The sequence below is a fragment of the Salvelinus fontinalis genome, chromosome 16 (genome assembly GCF_029448725.1).
Source record: "Salvelinus fontinalis isolate EN_2023a chromosome 16, ASM2944872v1, whole genome shotgun sequence".
Taxonomy (NCBI): domain Eukaryota; kingdom Metazoa; phylum Chordata; class Actinopteri; order Salmoniformes; family Salmonidae; genus Salvelinus; species Salvelinus fontinalis.
In genome coordinates this window covers 4,714,321-4,728,545 of record NC_074680.1, presented here as the reverse complement: position 1 = coordinate 4,728,545, position 14,225 = coordinate 4,714,321, and the positions used below count along the sequence as shown (strand labels likewise).

The following is a 14,225-nucleotide window of genomic DNA, read 5'->3' as shown; positions in this document are numbered from 1 at the left end:
AAAGGTTTTTTTTTTAGAGGGCTAATAGGTGGTAGGGTCATTTTCCTTTTCTCCAATTCTTTATTATTGCATCAAATAATATGTTGGTAGGCTGTGAATTGCCTCACACACCAGTACAGTAGGTGTAGGCACCTAAAAGTTGGATACGATCTGCCAACCAAATCCCAAAGAAGAGCTCTTCAGAGAAATCTCCTGACAGTCCCGTCCCTCTCAGGTGACTCTTCAAATGGAAGTTCGGTCTTCCACGAGCAGAGACAGCACAAGTGTGCGGCCACAGGAAGAGGCAGTGCGTCAAGAGGCAGTGCGTGATGTTAAATACAGACTTTACTTCAACTACATTAATAAAATGTTTCATATCGACATTAACCATACAAACTGTTTCATAAGAGTACTATACTACAAATAAATGATTAATAGGAATGATTTATTAATGGGAACTCTCTAGGCTTCTGGTGACACTACTCTGTGCAGAGCACTGCCACGCCACACTCGTAGAAGTTGTGAGGGTCTTCCTTGGTGGCGATGTCAAAGTCTACGGTGAAGATGAGATCGGCTCTGGTGAAGTTCAAATACACAGGCAGAGTGACCTGTGGGATTGACAGATATACAAGTGTGTTATGTCATTAAGACAGTACAATTTTATGGTATTTGGACAATATAGACGAGGAATAGCTCCTAACTTAATTGTAGGTATTTGACTGACTTCCTATGAGCCATCTATTTATTGGATACATTCTAAGGGAATGTGAGGTCTGTATTATATGTGGAGAAAGTTGATATTTGTAATCTGGCAATACCCCGGAGGGGATAAATAAAGTTTTGTATTGAATTGAATCCAATGAAAGCTTTGAGCTCAATCGGTTAACATTTGTACATTCCCATGTACAGTGCAGTATTTATGTTGCTATGAGCCGTACCATGTGCCTCTTCTCAGCGCTCAACTGCTTCACCCAGCGCAGCTGAGTCAGTGGCAGCTCAGTGGAGATGTAGTTGGAGAGAGAGAGCTTGTTGTTGCCGTGGGTGGCTCCCTGCAGCTTCAGACCTGTCGGGAAGAAAGAGGGGTATGTTAAGATCACTTAGGTTGATTATAAACATTAGATAAACAATAGGGGCTGATTTAAACACTTATTTTTTCTTCTAGTCAGTAGACATTGACTCAGAAGTTATTTGAGTATTAAGGTGGTGTTCTCATTGTCAAAGCACTCCTCAGTGAGGCTAAGTGTGTCCTCACAGCCAACCAAATAACACTCGTTCAATGGAGTTTCCATTATGAAATGTTTTTTTGATCCAGGACTAGCCTTAATATGGGTCCAAGACACCAAGGAAAATCTGTGCCAAAGCGAAACTATATCAAAAAGTAGCTTTCGTGCTCGGCTGGTGTTGTGGTGATTCTTCCTCTCTGGTGAGAATACCTAGTGCCCTGACTCGTACTGTATATAGAGAGACTGAGGAGTGGACCTTTGATGCCGAAGCTGCAGACGTCGACGCGTCCTCCTGTGTGGTGGTGACGTTGACCTCCAGAAACAGTGGGACCAGTACTGACGGGTGGCCGTGATGTAGGCCTCAGGGACAAACAGGCTGCCCAGGCACACATGGATGTTCTGTACAGAAGAGACATGAATTCAGAGTGGTTGGAGTCCAATGTCTCAAATTCCTGGTCAACTATGGTATCAATCCATGGCAAATCCACCATGTGGTATTAAAGGGATAACTTCTAGAGTGGCTTTGTTCTTAACTGTAAAACTGAACAACTGTTCATTGACTTCTTTCGAGTAGTTCAAGTCATTCAGAGTTGAATGAATAATATCCAAATGAGTTGCGAACATTAGCAATATGCTAACCTGACGAATTAGGCAAATAGGGTGTCTATCAACTGTGAGAAATCATTAATGGAGTCCTTTTAAGGTAACACCAAATCCACTAAGATCTTCCTATGACAGGAAACTATCCCTTTAATATAGAAGTCAGATGAATGTACCTTGAGCTCCTTAGCGCCCTCGCTGGCAGCTCCCTGGGAGATGGCCTGCAGCTGCTTGAAGCGCTCGCTGAAGTCGGCCACCCACTGGATGACAGTCATGGAGGCAAGCACGGTGTAGCGGCACCAACTACGAGGCAGGATACCTGGAGGAGACATGCTACATGTTAGCATTGGGAATCCTTCTAGACAGACTCTATATAACCATATTGACTTGAAATAGTCAATATGTTACCATATTAAATTTCACATATTGTGACTGTACAACCACATTGGGGTATAACTGGAAAAGGTACATTTCCGGGAGAAAATGTGCGCTTGCTTCACCTGTATAAAGCGTTTCATGGTAGTGGAAGAAGTGTAGGAGTTTAAATTGTTTGGCTAGTGCAGTAAAACTGAGACCAATGTGGTAGAAGTAGTAGTGAATTAATACTTAATTGAGGATTGTGTGGAGAATGAGAGGAGAACCTTTGACAAGGTCGTTGATGAGGGTCCGCAGGTCGTTGGTTTGCTTCTTGCCCTCGCACACCTGCACCACATCAGTCAGGTCTTGCCGCACCTCCTGAAGCATGTGGGTGCCCATCATCACCTCGCGCTCAAAGAAGCGGAACAGGGGATCCTGTGCGCGGCATTCTTTTCACCTGTACAGTCCTTGAAAAGAAACCCACACCCTGAGTGTTTGTGAACTGCATTATCAGAAGTCAGATCCGTATACGAGTTTCATTCACATGAAATCAGGTTCGGGATAGATTCATCATTTAATGTAAAGATCCTTAAGAGAAGGCAGTTTTTGAGTCAGTGTACGCTAAAACTTAAATTAAAAGCCCAGGCCTTTATTTGCTTAAATCACTGAACACAACAGGTGCTTATTAGAAACAGGCTTCTATTTGAGACAGGTGTCCATTTCCTTAACACAGAAAGCTTTTGCTCATTTGCATAGTTAATTGTTCAATTTCCAGCATTTTAATACCTTTCTGTCACGACCGTCGTATGAATAATTGGACCAAGGCGCAGTGTGAGTAGAGTTCCACATTTTATTGATAGTGAAACTTCCAAAAACAACAAAGATATAACGATCGTGAAATACGTATCACACATAGGCACTCAAACAAAACAATATCCCACATCGCAGGTGGGAAAAAGGACACACTAAGTATGATCCCCAATTAGAGGTAACGAATATCAGCATCCTCCAATTGGGAACCATACCCACACAAAAACATAGAAATATAATACCTAGAAACCCCCCAGTCACGCTCTGACCTATTACACCATAGAGAACCCCGAGGGCTCTCTATGGTCAGGGCGTGACAATTTCTTCATTTCCTGCACTAATGTGTTATCTACACACCATGTCACGTTTCTTTTTCCTTTAGTATGCCTCTATTTCGTAAAAATAAAAAGTTCTGATTAAATCATTCCGAAATGACTCAAATTATTTTAATGTAAAAAAATCAAACATTAAACCTAAAACAATTCATGGTAAACAATTAATTTAGACCCAGTGTTTATTTGAAACAGGCATTTATTTGCTGAAATGTGTGCCGTTGCCTGGCTAGTCAGAGGGACAGGCGGCTATTTGAGACTGCGGTTACCTGAAGTGTTACAGTATGTACATACGTACTTGTGAAATATAAGTAATATAAAGAAAATAGAAGTGGCAAAATACCATAAGAACACTCTTCCAACCTCAACCCATCAGATCCCAGAGATGCTGCTCAAACCAGATGAGACGTTACTGGTACGTTACCTTGATATTCTCCACCGTACGCTTGAGGTGGTTGACCACCTGCGGGATGAGCGTCAGCCAATTGGTGGCAGTGGTGCGCAGCGTGCGCATCCAGGCGGGCTGGGCCTCGGTTGAGGTGGACGCCGTGCGGTCGCCCTTCATCTCCTTCTCGTAGGTCAGGTCATCCTCATCCTCCAGCATCTGCATTTTCAGCATCTTACCCATCATGTCAGTGCCTGAGCGGCCCAACAAGGGGAACCGGAGAGGAGACGGGTTAGGGAGGAGACAAGCCCGTGGAAGGAAGAGGAGTAGGAGTGAGGGGAGAAGAAATTAACGGTGGACTTGACCAATGCCTTGCATTGTAAAAAAGACAAAGCCTTGCATTCTCATACACATGTTAATAAGGGGTAGTTGTGCTTCAAAATTAGCGGTTACAATAAGTCAAGAAGACATGACGAAAACAATGACACGGACACCAAGTCAAGAGTAAACAGGAGACCATGCAATATAAAAAGTGAAGAGGGTTCCTGTGGCCTCTGAGAAAATCATAGTAACTCAAAGCGATAAAGTGATGGGGGCATGAAGTCGTGCATGAAAAAGGTTTCCAGGGCTCTGTGAGAGAAATCAATCTATTCAAATGGGAAAAGAGGGATGGATGGAGGGATGGATGGATGCATCAATGGCTGGGAGTTGGAACCGGAAGCTAGGCAAGACACGAATTTGAAATGCAGCTGCTGGAGGGTGAGAACACCCCCATTCACATGGGTACAGCTACCACCACACGGGGCTTGTGTTATAACACTGGAACTGATAGGAGGAAAAGGAAAGAGACCTAGGGAGTAAAAATGAGCCACCAATGCCATTGCATCCAAGTTGACGGGAGCAATGTGAGAATATGTTCTGCATCAATGGTAGTCTTCTATAGGATTTAAAATTAAAATAAGATGCGTTAGAACATATGTAGAGCTATTAGAGAAATGGAGAAACTGGGAGATGAGCTCCTGTAGCTCTCCTCGCTGCTGACAAAGGATCCCACAGACAAACCCGGACACGCTCCTTGAGTTCAGCTGCAGCCGGGAACAACCAGCAGCAGACAATCGCATACCCTGAGTGGTGAGTAGGACCTTCTCAGCGTTGCTAGGCAGGCCCAGCCAGGACGTGGTCTGGGTGTCCGGCAGCAGTCCGGAGTTCATGAACTCCTCACCTCTGGAAGAAAAGACACAGAACAGCACAGTGTCAATGAGACAGTATGGAGAAAGTTAGAAAATCCCCTTCTGAAGGCGATTCCTAAATGTGTTTCCTAAATGTGTGCATTTCAGAAGTTGCACTTCTAAAGAATGTAAAGGTTTCCTAAGAATTTATTTGACATTTACAAAAGTTTTGCTGAGATGGATTGGTCACAATATATTGGAAACCATATACTCCCCAGACATACTCCCCAGGCATTCTCTGGATTTATGGTGCTTTCAAGACAATTGGGAACTTTGAAAAAAAGGTTGAATCATGACGTCAGTGATCTTCATGTCGAAGCTCTAGAAAGAGGCCATGTTCCTGAATTGGAATTCTGTGTTGGATGTATTTTTCTAACTTCCCAGTTGTCTTGATGTCACGCCCTGACCATAGTAAGCTGTTTTTTCTCTCTGTTGGTTGGGGCGTGATAGTGACTGGGTGGGACATCTAGGTGTTTTTGTATTTCTATGGAGGCCTGATATGGTTCCCAATCAGAGGCAGCTGTTTATCGTTGTCTCTGATTGGGGATCATATTTAGGTAGCCATTTCCTCATTTGTGTTTGTGGGATCTTGACTATGTGTAGTTCCCTGTCAGCACTATTTTGTATAGCTTCACGTTTCGTTTGTTTATTTTGTTGGTTTGTTCGGTGTTCATTCATTAAAAGAGAATGTACGCATACCACGCTGCGCCTTGATCTCATTCTAACAACGGACATGACAGAAGATCCCACCAACAAAGGACCAAGCAGTGTGCCCAGGAGAAGGAAGTATCCTGGACTTGGGAAGAGATCCTGGATGGGAAGGGATCCTGGACTTGGGAGGAAATCCTGGCAGGACAGGATCGCCTTCCTTGGCGGGAGCTGCCTTGGAGCATGAGAGGACAGCAACAACGTCGGGGAGGAAGGCCACAGAAACCCCTGGCGGGGGGAGGGGGGGCACATGGGGCAGTCGGCGGAGCCGAGGAGTGAACCAGAGCCAGTCAGGGGGTCGAGTGAGGAACTCGACACAAGATTCCGGAGAGAGGTGCTGGTGTTGAGAGCGCTGCAGAGCGGGCGTGCTGAGGTGCGTGTCATCAGCCCGGTGCCACCTGTACCGGTCCCACGCATCAGGTCTCCAGTGCGCCTTCACAGCCCAGTGCATCCTGTGCTAGCTTCCCGCACTTGCCGGGCTGGAGTGAGCATCCAGTCAGGAAGGGTTGTGGCAGCTCTGCGCTCTAGACCTCCAGTGCACCTCCACAGTCCAGTACATCCTGTGCCTCCTCTCTGCACTCGCCCTGAGGTGCGTGTCATCAGCCCGGTGCCACCTGTAAAGGTCCCACGCATCAGGTCTCCAGTGCGCCTCCACAGTCCAGTACGTCTTGAGCCTCTTCCCCGCACTCGCCCTGAAGTGCGTGTCATCAGCCCGGTGCCACCTGTACCGGTCCCACGTATCAGGTCTCCAGTGCGCTTCCACAGCCCAGAGCTTCCTATGCCTCTTCCCCGCACTCGCCCTGAGGTGCGTGTCATCAGCCCGGTGCCACCTGTACCGGTCCCACGAATCAGGCCTCAAGTACGCCTCCACAGCCCAGAGCTTCCAGCGACAGTTCCCAGTCCAGAGCTTCCGGCGACAGTTATCAGTCCAGAGCTTCCGGCGACAGTTATCAGTCCAGAGCTTCCGGCGACGGGCCACAGTCCGGAACCTCCTGAGACGGGCCACAGTCCGGATCCTCCTGAGACGGGCCACAGTCCGGATCCTCCTGAAACGGGCCACAGTCCGGATCCTCCTGAGACGGGCCACAGTCCGGATCCTCCTGAGACGGGCCACAGTCCGAAACCTCCTGAGACGGTCCACAGTCCGGAACCTCCTGAGACGGTCCACAGTCCGGAACCTCCTGAGACGGTCCACAGTCCGAAACCTCCTGAGACGGTCCACAGTCCGGAACCTCCTGAGACGGTCCACAGTCCGGAACCTCCTGAGACGGTCCACAGTCCGGAACCTCCTGAGACGGTCCACAGTCCGGAGCCTCCTGAGACGGTCCCCAGTCCGGAGCCTCCACCGACGGTCCAAGGTCCGGAGCCTCCACCGACGGTCCAAGGTCCGGAGCCTCCAGCGACGGTCCCCAGCCCGGAGCCTCCAGCGACGGTCCCCAGTCCGGAGTTTCCAACGACGGTCCCCAGCCCGGAGCCTCCAGCGACGGTCCCCAGTCTGGAGTTTCCAGCGACTGTCCCCAGTTCGGAGTTTCCAGCGACGGTCCGCAGTCCGGAGTCTTCAGCGACGGTCCGCAGTCCAGAGCCTCCAGCGGGGGTTCCCAGGCCAGAGCCTCCGGCGATGATCCACGGTCCGGTGCCTCCAGCGACAAAGCCTCCAGCGACGGTCCAGAGCCTCCAGTGACGATCTGCAGTCCAGAGCCTTCAGCAGGGGTTCTCAGTCCCAGAGCCTCTGGTGACGATCCACGGTCAGGTGCCTCCAGCGACGACCCACGGTCCGGAGCTTCCGGCGATGATCCCCGCACCAGAGCCGACATGGAGGAAGACGTATCTGCGAGCGGAGTGGGTACTTCGTCCCGCACCGGAGCCGCCCCCGACGCCCTGCGTCATCCATCATAGATGCCCACCCGGACCCTCCCCTATTGAGTCAGGTTTTGCGGTCGGAGTACGCACGTTTGGGGGGGGGGGGGGGGGGGGGGGGCTGGGGGGTACTGTCACGCCCTGACCATAGTAAGCTGTTTTTTCTCAGTGTTGGTTGGGGCGTGATAGTGACTGGGTGGGTCATGTAGGTGTCTTTGTATTTCTATGGTGGCCTGATATGGTTCCCAATCAGAGGCAGCTGTTTATCGTTGTCTCTGATTGGGGATCATATTTAGGTAGCCATTTCCTCATTTGTGTTTGTGGGATCTTGACTATGTGTAGTTCCTTGTCAGCACTATTTTGTATAGCTTCACGTTTCATTTGTTAATTTTGTTGGTTTGTTCGGTGGTAATTCATTACCCTTTCTAGGACATGCGTTCCGCTAGAGGAACCCCTGACAACATTCCGCTGAAAAGGCAGCGCGGGAAATTCAAAAATATTTTTTTGAAATATGTAACTTTCACACATTATCAAGTCCAATACAGCAAATGAAAGATAAACATCTTGTTAATCTACCCATCGTGTCCGATTTAAAAAATGTTTAACAGCGAAAACACGTTTCGCTGTAAAACATGTTAGATCACCGCCAAGTCCAAAAAACACACAGCCATTTTCCCAGCCAAAGATAGCAGTCACAAAAAGCAGAAATAGAGATAAAATTAATCACTAACCTTTGATGATCTTCATCAGATGACACTCATAGTACATCATGTTACACAATACATGTATGTTTAGTTCGATAATGTGCATATTTATATCCAAAAATCTCAGTTTAAATTGGGGCCATGTTCAGAAATGCCTCCAAAATATCCGGAGAAATTTGCAGAGAGCCACGTCAAATAACAGAAATACTCATCATAAACTTTGATGAAAGATACATGTTTTACATAGAATTAAAGATACACTTGTTCTTAATGCAACCGCTGTGTCAGATAAAAAACATTTTTTCCATAAAAACACACCATGCAATAATCTGAGATGGCGCTCAGATATAAAAAACATTTCTCCGCCAGAAATACGAAATTACATCATAAATATTCCTTTACTTTGATGATCTTCATCAGAATGCACTCCCATGAATCCTAGTTCCACAATAAATTGTTGTTTTGTTCAATAATGTCAATTATTTATGTCCAAGTAGCTACTTTTGCTAGCACGTTTAGTACACATGTCCAAACGCTCGCGCAGATCCAGGCAAACTCAGACGAAAACTTCAAAAAATTATATTACAGGTCGAATAAACTTGTCAAACTAAGTAGAGAATCAATCTTCAGGATGTTGTTATCATAAATATCCAATAACATTCCAACCAGAGAATTCCTTTGTGTCTCTAGAAGTAATGGAACGCAAGACGATATCATTTGGAATGCGCGTGACCAGGAACTGGCACTCTGCCAGACCACTGACTGAAACAGCTCCCATCCGGCCCCACATCACAGTAGACACTTTATTCAACGTTCTATAGACTGTTGACATCTAGTGGAAGGCGTAGGAAGTGCAAACAGATCCATATTCCACTGGGATTTTAATAGGCGATGAGTTGAAAATCGACCAGCCTCAGATTTTCCACTTCCTATTTGGAAGTTTGCCTGCCATATAAGTTCTGTTATACTCACATACATAATTCAAACAGTTTTAGACACTTCAGAGTGTTTTCTATAATAATATAATATATTAGCATCTGGGACAGAGTAGCAGACAGAGTTCCCTTTTGTGCACGCTATTCATCCAAAGTGAAAATGCTGCCCCCTATCCCACGTATACCATGCTGCGCCTTGGTCTCATTCTAACGACGGACGTGACACTTGAACTCACTGAGTCTGAGATTTCCCAGTTCAGAGTCCAGTTGTTTCGAACGCGGCAGAAGTCATGCTGGATTAACAGCATGGTCAATGTATTCAACCTTTTCTGGCCCATGGTGTTGAATCTTTATCCTTTTAAGTTTGGAAAATAGACCTTTAACTTTTCTAGGGTAGGTGAGACGCTAACGTCCCACCAGGCCAACATCCGGTGAAACTGCAGAGAGCTAACATTCTAAATACACCATTCGTTATATTAAACATTCTTGTAAATACATGTATCTTACATCATTTAAAAGATGAACGTCTTATTAATCCAGTCGCTGTGTCAGATTTCAAAAAGGCTTTACTGCAAAAGCAAACATGCGATTTTCTGAGGACGGCGCCCCGCACACACAAGTATTACTAGCATTTTCTAGCATTAGCATCACGAAAGTCAGAAATAACAATAAAATAAATCGCTTACCATTGAAGATGTTCCTCTGGTGGCAATGCCAAGTGTTCTAACTACATGTTCGTTTTGTTTGATAAAATCAATTTTTATAGCCTAACACGAAACATTTGTAAACCGCTTGCGTCGTGATTTCCGTCTCATTCAACTTTGGACGAAGCGTTTGTGGTAATTACACACACTAAACAAACGTTTATCCAGTCATGGTTTCATTGCACATTTTCGAACAAAACATAAATGTATTGTATAACGTGATGTTATAAGACTGTCATCTGATGAAGTTGTTCTAGGTTAGTGATTCATTTTATCTCTATTTGTGGGTTTTGTAAAGGCTACCTATGCGGTGGAAACATGGTGAAAATATGCCGTTGTGTGTTTGGCTATTGTGGTTAGCTAATATAAATATATGTTGTGTTTTCGCTGTAAAACATTTTAAAAATCGGAAATGATGGCTGGATTCACACGATGTTTATCTTTCATTTGCTGTATTGGACTTGTGATTTCATGAAATTATATTATATGATGTCCCGTTAGGCCAGGCTATGCTAGTCAGCTTTTTTGATGCTCCCGGATCCGGGATGGGTATGAAGTAAAGGTTAAACCCAGACATGGACCACACACCTACTCCACTGAATAGCAGGCTAGTGATTGCTACGCAACACGTGCAGTTAGCCACTGATCCCTTCCAAACCAGTCATTGTTGAATTTGAGATTTCCAACTTGTTTTGTAAGGTTTATGTCCAATGGCTGATGAGCATCGCTACATTTTATCTGTACATTTTGTTCATAAGACAAGAATTGAAAAGGATTTGCCAGTACATTGTCGACTTCATCATGACGATGACTGTTTGTCCAGCTTGCTAACAAAAATTGAGGGCCTTCCTCTGACATTGCCTGGTATAGAGGTCCTGGATGGCAGGAAGCTTGGCCCCAGTGATGTACTGGGCCTTATGCACTACCCTCTGTAGTGCCTTGCGGTTGGAGGCCGAGCAGTTGCCATACCAGGCAGTGATGCAAACCATAAGGATGCTCTCGATGGTGCAGCTGTAGAACCTTTTGAGGATCTGAGGACCCATGCCAAATCTTTTTAGTCTCCTGAGGGGGAATAGGTTTTGTTGTACCCTCTTCACGACATTCTTGGTGTGCTTGGACCATGTTAGTTTGTTGGTGATGTGGATGCCAAGTAACTTCAAGCTCTCAACCTGCTCTACTACAGCCCCGTTGATGAGAATGGGGGCATGCTCGTTCCTCCTTTTCCTGTAGTCCACAATCATCTCCTTTGTCTTGATCACGTTGAGGGAGAGGTTGTTGACCTTGCACCACACGGTCAGATCTCTGACCTCCTCTCTATAGGCTGTCTCGTCGTTGTCGGTGATCAGGTCTACTGTTGTGTCATCTGCAAACTTAATGATGGTGTTGGAGTCGTGCCTGGCCGTGCAGTCATGAGTGAACAGGGAGTCCCTGTAGATTTTGCTGTGACGTAGTGTCCCCTAGAGTGACAGGAAACTGAGCCAATCACGGCGCAACCAGAGAACATTACCAACCCCTATGCTCTGTATTTTCCGCTGGCTGCCCAACCACCACAGAAAACACTGAGCTAGGCTGAAACACCTGCATTTTGGAGCTGCCTTACTCAAGAAAGCAAAAAAGAGAGCATGTTAGTATGCAGCTTTATTAACTCAATTACATATATATTTTTTACATTGTTTGCAAACAGATACGTGACACGTATTAATGCTACTGATGACGAGTACATACCGTATCTGGCATATTGGTGTCTGTCTGACGATTTTTCACATGAACACGAGGCCATTCCAGTTGTCTGAAAATCGGTGGGACACACACCAGCGGCAGCACCACTCCTCTTCTCCTTCACCCTTTTCTGAATGCGAACGTACCGGTCCCGAATCAAATCAAATCAAAATCAAATCAAATTTATTTATATAGCCCTTCTTACATCAGCTGATATCTCAAAGTTCTGTACAGAAACCCAGCCTAAAATCCCAAACAGCAAGCAATGCAGGTGTAGAAGCACGGTGGCTCGGAAAAACTCCCTAGAAAAGGCAAAAACCAGGCTATGAGGTGAGGCCAGTCCTCTTCTGGCTGTGCCGGGTGGAGATTATAACAGAACATGGCCAAGATGTTCAAATGTTCATAAAACATGGTCAAATAATAATAATCACAGTAGTTGTCGAGGGTACAGCAGTCAGCACCTCAGGAGTACATGTCAGTTGGCTTTTCATAGCCGATCATTAAGAGTATCTCTACCACTCTTGCTGTCTCTAGAAAGTTGAAAACAGCAGGTCTGGGACAGGTAGCACATCCGGTGAACAGGTCAGGGTTCCATAGCCGCAGGCAGAACAGTTGAAACTGGAGCAGCAGCACGGCCAGGTGGACTGGGGACAGCAAGGAGTCATCATGCCAGGTAGTCCTGAGGCATGGTCCTAGGGCTCAGGTCCTTCGAGAGAGAGAAAGAAAGAGAGAAAGAGAGAATTAAAGAGAGCATACTTAAATTCACACAGGACAGCGGATAAGACAGGAGAAGTACCCCAGATATAACAAACTGACCCTAGCCCCCTGACACATAAACTACTGCAGCATAAATACTGGAAGCTGAGACAGGAGGGGTCAGGAGACACTGTGGCCCCATCCGATGATACCCCCAGACAGGGCCAAACAGGAAGGATATAACCCCACCCACTTTGCCAAAGCACAGCCCCCACACCACTAGAGGGATATCTTCAAGCACCAACTTACTTAATCTTTCACCATGTTTCTTTGATATCAGTATCGGTGCTCAAATTTTGTGATATCTCCCTCCAGCTGTTGTCTTTTGCTTGCTTGTCCAAATGCAACCACATCAAAGGGTTGTAAAGGTTCTCGTATTGTCTCACCAGCTCACACAGGCAGTATTCCAAACTGGACGTAAACATTTGCGCTTTGCAAATCTCTAAATAAAAAGCACAAAAAAGGAAGCTTGCAAGTAGTAGAAGCGAAGTAGCAGAACGTCCATCTCTTCTGTGTTTATACCAGAAGGGATCCCGGAAAAGACGTGTTGTAGAAACAGGGCCGGAACTTCTGTTGCAAAACTCACTCAATACTGCCCCTCAGTCTTCGCAAGGAATGATAAATCGGGTCTCAATTTCCAAGTAGGAAAAAACTGCGTTGAACAACGGAGCATATTACAAGGAGCAGTCCCTTTTGTGATGAAAAACGACATTGCAACACTGCGCTACGCTCCGACGACCCTGTTTACGTATTGTCTGTAGACCCCTTTAGTGTGAGTGACCATAGAATTATATGGCATTGACCTTACTTGTCATCATTTCATTTTAGTGAATCACACGACTGCTAGTCGTGGCTCTGTGCTTGTGATGTGCTAGTGTATGGGGTGGGTTAGGAGGGAAGGTGTTATGGGAGATGATTGGTTGGTAGATTAAGCCGATTAAGCCAATGCCTATGCCCCAGGAGTTTCTCCTGGTATTTCTGTATTTGTTATAACAGGCCAAGATTGACGTGTTGGTTCACCAGACTCTTTGCACATTTGGGTGGAAGTGTCTGGGAACGAGATGACTGTATTACCCTTTTATTTGATAGACAAGAGACCTCTTAGGCAAGAAATTACTTTGTAATGATTACATTGAGTTCTCTACTTAAATTATACTTACACTCAATGACATCCTCCATATTTAATTGACATACTATCTGTCACCTGTCTTGAGAGCCATTTTAAGTCACTTTAGAGCTCCTTCATTAGTAGCCTGAGTGTCATGAAAGTGGTGTCACTTTAGCACATTTTGTCTAGATGTGTGCAAATGTCAAAAGTGACTAACAAAAACTGAATTGATCCTAAACTCCATATATCCCCAGGCTTTATTCAGAAAGGCATGAGAAAAAAACCATCAACAAACACCGATCGATCAGTGGGGCAATGATTGGCCCATGTTCTACTGAAAATCCACTTGTACTACTGCCAATCCATTTTATTTACAACCCTCTATGGCTACATTTACACAGGCAGCCCAGTGCTCTGGGAAAAATTGCAGATAGAAACGCTGAAGGCAAAGTGAGTGGGAAGCAGGCATGACCCAAAATTGCTTCAAGGAGAGAAAATATATTCAATTTAATGATCAGCCCCCCTCCATTGACAATTGGAAAATCCAATATTCCACCTTGGAGCAGGCAATCTCTGAGTCTCTTTCTATTTCTCATGGCAATGTATTTTCAGTGCGATCCGCGGAGGAGACCAATGAACATTTATAACTCCCCACATATTTGGCATCAAGTCCACCTTCACAAGTGTACCAGAGACACTGTGTAACCTGTGATGTGTGAGAAACAGAAAGATCCCGCTGAGCTGCAGGAATTATTTCACCAGGATGCAAAACCACAGGACAATATCATACACCTGGTGACAGTGACATCCAATTAGTGC

The 14,225-nt window shown here is 45.7% G+C and overlaps 1 protein-coding gene and 1 non-coding gene across 2 annotated transcripts; both read right to left on the bottom strand.

Annotated features, from left to right (window-relative positions):
* Nucleotides 1-40: 40 nt before the first annotated feature.
* Nucleotides 41-4,205, bottom strand: LOC129812548 (cytoplasmic dynein 1 heavy chain 1-like). The gene is made up of 6 exons (XM_055864203.1): nt 3,726-4,205; nt 2,444-2,594; nt 1,979-2,121; nt 1,459-1,601; nt 918-1,042; nt 41-587 (listed from the first exon to the last, which is right to left on the bottom strand). Exons 1-5 carry the CDS (start codon nt 3,930-3,932, stop codon nt 976-978), a joined length of 711 nt encoding a protein of 236 aa, XP_055720178.1. The 5' UTR covers nt 3,933-4,205; the 3' UTR covers nt 41-587; nt 918-975.
* On the bottom strand, nt 2,667-2,738 carry LOC129813460 (small nucleolar RNA SNORD50). The gene has a single exon (XR_008753167.1). It is a non-coding gene; the product is annotated as a small nucleolar RNA SNORD50 (small nucleolar RNA).
* Nucleotides 4,206-14,225: the final 10,020 nt, after the last annotated feature.

Coding starts and splice junctions, on each gene's coding strand:
- LOC129812548 (XM_055864203.1), bottom strand. CDS start 3,932: ATGATGGGTAAGATGCTGAAAATGCAGATGCTGGAGGATGAGGATGAC. Junction 2,595..3,725: donor GTACGGTGGAGAATATCAAG/GTAACGTACCAG, acceptor TGCCGCGCACAG/GATCCCCTGTTCCGCTTCTT. Junction 1,602..1,978: donor AGGGCGCTAAGGAGCTCAAG/GTACATTCATCT, acceptor TCTTCTGTACAG/AACATCCATGTGTGCCTGGG.